Source organism: Ipomoea nil, unplaced genomic scaffold (assembly GCF_001879475.1).
Source record: "Ipomoea nil cultivar Tokyo-kokei standard unplaced genomic scaffold, Asagao_1.1 scaffold1416, whole genome shotgun sequence".
In the NCBI taxonomy this organism is placed as follows: Eukaryota; Viridiplantae; Streptophyta; class Magnoliopsida; order Solanales; family Convolvulaceae; genus Ipomoea; species Ipomoea nil.
In genome coordinates, this window is record NW_017617844.1 from 596,874 (window position 1) to 602,394 (window position 5,521).

Here is a 5,521-nt window from a genome sequence, read left to right on the forward strand (position 1 = left end):
CTTGTTTTCCCATTTTGCCCCCAACTTACCCATGTGCTGTGAGTTGACCATTCAATCTTCATTCCACATCAAACATCTTTCTCTCTCCTTTTCCTTTCTTCTTTCTCAGATTTGCGTAAATGGAGTTTGATATGCAAATTTTCTGAAAATTTGTAGAGCGCAGCACACAGTGAATGTTGAAACTGACGATTTGTAACGCAGTTCGGGCAAACAACCCTAATCTGCGAGGCACTTCTCAATTTGAGAACTTGCCTAAATCCACTAAAAGCTTAATATTTAAAGTACACTGTTTGGAACCTGAGATTACACAATAGAATGATCTTTCCCATCAAACTATTGAAACCTAAACACATGTACTACTTTCTAGGGGAATTTAGTATCCTATTCTCAAAGACTCTCGTACTTCACAAGATTAATGTTGAATGCTTAGATTCTACAATAAAGGACAACCCCTATTTATAGTAGCTAATCCTAACAGATTCGTGAATAACAAAGCTATTCCTAATCAAAGTAGAACTAGAAAATCTTCAACAACAAATCCTTTTAGAACTAGTATTTTTCAATAACTATTCCTCGTAGGACTGGTATTCCTTTATAGAACTGTAATTCTTTTTGCACATAACTTTGACAAAACACTTTGAATCAACATTCCCCCCCTTTGTCAAATTTTTGGCAAAAACCTTGATCTCTGTCTTTCTCCCCCTTAGTTGATGCTACAGTGGTGTTTGATTGATGGTAGATTAATGACAGGTTAGATCGTCATCCCATGTGTAGCTTTTATCAGATGATCTTTTCCCCATCATAACACATTCATGTTTTTGGTTGTAGACTTTACAATTCTCTTTGGAAAATTCTACTTTGAGTTCATCATCACACAGTTGGCTTATACTGATAAGGTTTGCTTTGAGTCCTTGTACCAAAAAGACTCTTGGTAATCTGGGTAGTCCATGGACATTCAAAGTACCGCTTGCGATAATATGTCCTTTTCCTCCATCTCCAAAAGTAACATGCCCTTCATTTTTGTACTGGATGTTCTCAAGATAATGTGGATCTCCTGTCATATGTCTTGAACATCCGCTGTCAAAATACCAAACACTTTGTTCTTGGCTTGTTTCTGAGGTATACGCGACAGCTTGTGTTTGTTGTTTTCTTACCTAGATTTTCTTATTCTGATTTCGAGCCTGTCCAGTCCAGCTCATGTTGTTATGTCTGTATTGGAGATCATACTGTCTTTTAAAACAATATGCTTTGATGTGCCCGAGTCTGTGACAGTATTCACTGGAGGCTGAGATTGGAGTCCTAGGCCTTTCAGTTAGAGCCTTGATTTCTTGTAGCAGTTTTGCCTCTCTGTTTTTGGAGTCTAATAATTCATTTTGAGCTTCTTTGGACCGTTTTTCTCCTCTATCTTTTTCATCTTTTAGAAACTGATTTTCTTCCATGAGTTCTAGATTTACTTCGATGATTTGTTCCCATTTGGCATGTAGTTGAGTATATGCCTCTAGTAATTCTTGTATATCTTCTCCGTTGTTATTTTCATGATTTGCGGTGAATGCTACGAAATTGGTGTTGGTGTCTTCTTCACTGTCTGAGTTATCACTTATTGTTGTCATGTATGTCTTGTTCTTTCTTTTAAGGTATGTAGCACATTCTGACTGGATGTGTCCAAACCCTTTGCACTCATAGCACTGTATTCCTTCTGTATTTGAACTGTCTCTTCTTTTTGAAATAGATTGATTTTGTCCAGTTGGGAAGTCCCCTTGATTGATTGAAGCACTTTTGTTTCTAAATTTGTTGAATTTTTTGAGAACTCTGTTGAAATTCTTTGTTAGGAGAGCAATTGATTGTTCCATAGTTTCAGTATCAATTTCTAGACTTTCTTTCTGCTTTGATTGGAACGCAATTCCTTTGTCATTATCTTTCCCTTTTTGCAGTATCTCAAGCTCATATGTTTGAAGATTTTCCATTAGATCACTGAGTTTGTAGGTGTTTAGATCTTTGTTTTCTTGGATGGCTGTAACCTTTATCATAAATCTCTCAGGTAGGGAACGTAAGACCTTTTTGACGAGCCTAGGTTCAGAAATAGGTTCGCCTAGGTTAAACGCATCTCCAGAGATGCTTAAAACTCTGGCACTAAATTGTGTGATATTTTCTTCTTCTTCCATTTTCAAGTTTTCAAACTCTGTCTGTATCATCTGTAATTTGGATTGTCTTACAGACGTGTTCCCTTCATGATGATCACATAATATACTCCACGCAATTTTGGCTATGCGAGTGGTGGCAATCAGTTTGAAGGTATCTTCGCTCACAGCTCCATAGATTGCATCCATTGCCTTCGAGTTGAAGTTATATTCTGTTTTTTCTTCTTCACTCCAGTCAATTTTAGGTTTCCTATTTCCTTTATCATCAACTGGAGTTTTTCATTCGTTTTCTATAGCATTCCAGACACCTTCTCCTTGTGCCAAGATGTATATCTGCATTCTGGCTTTCCAGTAGAAAAAATTCATGCCAATGAGGGCAGGTGGCCTAGTGCTTGACAGTCCTTCTCTGGGAAACTCCATTAGGATCCTGCTAATAACTTAAGCAGTTTGGCTCTGATACTAATTGAAAAATTTGTAGAGCGCAGCACACAGTGAATGTTGAAACTGACGATTTGTAACGCAGTTTGGGCAAACAACCCTAATCTGCGAGACACTTCTCAATTTGAGAACTTGCCTAAATCCACTAAAAGCTCAATATTTAAAGTACACTGTTTGGAACCTGAGATTACACAATAGAATGATCTCATCAAACTAGAACTAGAAAATCTTCAACAACAAATCCTTTTAGAACTAGTATTTTTCAATAACTATTCCTCGTAGGACTGGTATTCCTTTATAGAGTTGTAATTTTTTTTGCACATAACTTTGACATAACACTTTTAGTCACATTTTCTTAGATTATTTCATTTCAAATCTAAGCCAAACTTGTATGGATTTTCATTTCTCAAAATTTGATAATCATCTTAGTGGCAATGGTTTTACAGATTTTGATGACGTAGGAGTTATGTAGAAGAAGAGTTCATCTCCTTTGTACTTCTACCCAATATATTTTTCTTCTCCAATACTCCATTTTAGGAAATCAAAGCTTGAAATACATTTTTCCACCTCCATTTTACAAAGGAAAAAAGGTACTAGAAGTTTCAGTAAGTGGAGTAACAAAACATACATACTTTGTGTGAGATGCCGCCACTGTAGCTTCTACATCCAGACGAGATGGAGTGCTGCTTGTGCATATCTTATTACTCAAACTAGAAAACATAATCGGAGTAGTAAGGAAATTCGGAGAACTAATACTGGAACATGTTTGGTTTTGATTCTTAAAAAGGGGTATGGTTGATTTGACTAGTCACATTTCTCTAGAAAAGCTAATAGTTGGATTATATTAAAATTTTTAAATCCAAGGGTATTTTGGGAAAAATAGAAAGGTATTAGTGTTTATTTTAGGAAAGTGGACAATATTTTGGGACGGATGAAAAAGGAAAGTAAGATAGATAAAATGGGACGGAGGGAGTAGTACCTAAGCTGTTATCAGTGTATTAAGTTGAGTGTGCTAATTTCACACCTGCAATTGTCCCAAAGTTAGGTAATATCAACCACTTGCTATAATTTGTGTTAGGAATAAAGTGTAATAGTTTTGATGAGCCAAATTTGTATTTTTAGAATCCTCTATTTTATTTTGAGTCTAGTTGTCGATTAGCCTAAGTCCCAAGTCGAGCCATAAAAGTCTACGAATTCTTAGCAAAATATACTTATCCATAATGTTACTATTTGACATTTATTTACCTTGGAAGACACCAAAAGATGAAGTGGTGAAGTGGATAAGGAACAAGGTGATTAAAGTTAGAGGTTATGGGTTTGAGACTCAATCTTTACATTTTTTGGTAAGAGATAAATTTGCATACTGATTATTTGAGCCTTTGCAAGCATATCCATAATATTGCATGTGATATATCTCTTTGATTTTACGTAACACTTGGTTGATTAAATTATTCCGCTGCGCATCTAAGTTTCATATCTTGTTACTTAGAGTTGAAATTACCAAAGTGTTATTAATTGTGTAAAAGTTTAAAAAGTCTATTCACACCCCCCCCCCCCTCTCTAGACTTTTTACCACCCTATCGGAACCAACAATTTGAATGGTGTTTTGTAAAGAGCAAATTACACTTTTGATCCTATGACTATAGGGGGCGTGTTAATTTCGGTCCGTGACTTTTAAAACTAATAATTTAGTCCTTTAACTATAGAAAACACTTGAAATGACCAATTTATCCCATGATTAAATAATTAAAAGTGGTCTATAGTTAAAGGACTAAATTGTTAGTTTTAAAAGTCACAGACCAAAATTAACACGTCCCCTATAATCATAGGACCAAAAATGTAATTTCCTCTTTTGTAAACTATTAAAGAATTAATACTGCTACTAACGTTTCGAATTCTACATACTTGCTATGTTCATTGCAACAACCAACAATGTTTTAAAAATTGAAATTATCTATAAAATTAAATGCAATGGATTACTAAAGCCAATCACACGTCGGTTGCATGCAATTACAGAAAATTGATTCTTTGCGAATTATTTAATGGTAAAGCCAAGAAATTACTAAAAGAAAAAAAAAAAAAAAAAAAAAACTAATATAATATTGCATAACACCACTCTTGAAATAGGAATGAAGAACACTAGTTTTTTGAAAACTAACACACCATATTCAGCCACTCAGCAACTCTTTACTGCAAAGTGTCCCCATATAACATTCCATTTTACCTACGGGGCTTTCTGTCATCAAGCAAAAAATCTTATTCAGATTGGTTCATAGCACTATAGGCTTCAAAAATCTTCTCAACACATTCGTTAACAGCCTTCAAAAATTCAGTCAAGAAATGGCAAAAAAAACCTTTAAAAAAACAAAAGATGAATTCAGAATGTAAAAAAAACAAACCTGATTAGAATGAATGGAATTTCTCTTCTCTTTTTTGCTGATTTTTACCTCTAGCCCACGACCAAAACGCCTCCCACTCCTCGCTGCAACCTACACATATAGCAGCGCTGCATAGCAAAGCTTCCTCATAATCGCCGTTCAAATTTCCGTAAAAATGTTGTCGCCGGAGCTCCAACCGTGTACGATCCGTCCCTACATTTAGCCGGTACTCCCATTATCGGCACCATCGATTTTGTGAATCTGAGAACCCAATCGAGAGCTCCAGTCCGCGACCTGGACACTTCCCAACCCTCCGCTATATATAATGCATAGAGCGTGCAGATAATATTTTGATGAACTCAAAAACACTTTGAAAATAACACTCATTTATTAGTACGAAGTAATTGTTTTCTAGAGATATTAAAAGATTGATTCATAAATACACCATTGTCTAGAATCTTCTTTCTTTGAATGGGCAAACAAATCCTTTTTTATTTACCAAAAGCTGTGGCCTTTATTATATAGAATAGAATAGATAGATAGATCAAACACATTTATGTTTCTAAG

The 5,521-nt window shown here is 35.3% G+C and overlaps 1 protein-coding gene across 1 annotated transcript; it reads right to left on the reverse strand.

Annotated features, from left to right (window-relative positions):
* Nucleotides 1-1,154: 1,154 nt before the first annotated feature.
* Nucleotides 1,155-2,327, reverse strand: LOC109187012. The gene has a single exon (XM_019337173.1). It carries the CDS (start codon nucleotides 2,325-2,327, stop codon nucleotides 1,155-1,157), a length of 1,173 nt encoding a protein of 390 aa, XP_019192718.1.
* Between the last annotated feature and the right edge of the window lie 3,194 nt (nucleotides 2,328-5,521).

Coding starts and splice junctions, on each gene's coding strand:
- LOC109187012 (XM_019337173.1), bottom strand. CDS start 2,327: ATGGATGCAATCTATGGAGCTGTGAGCGAAGATACCTTCAAACTGATT.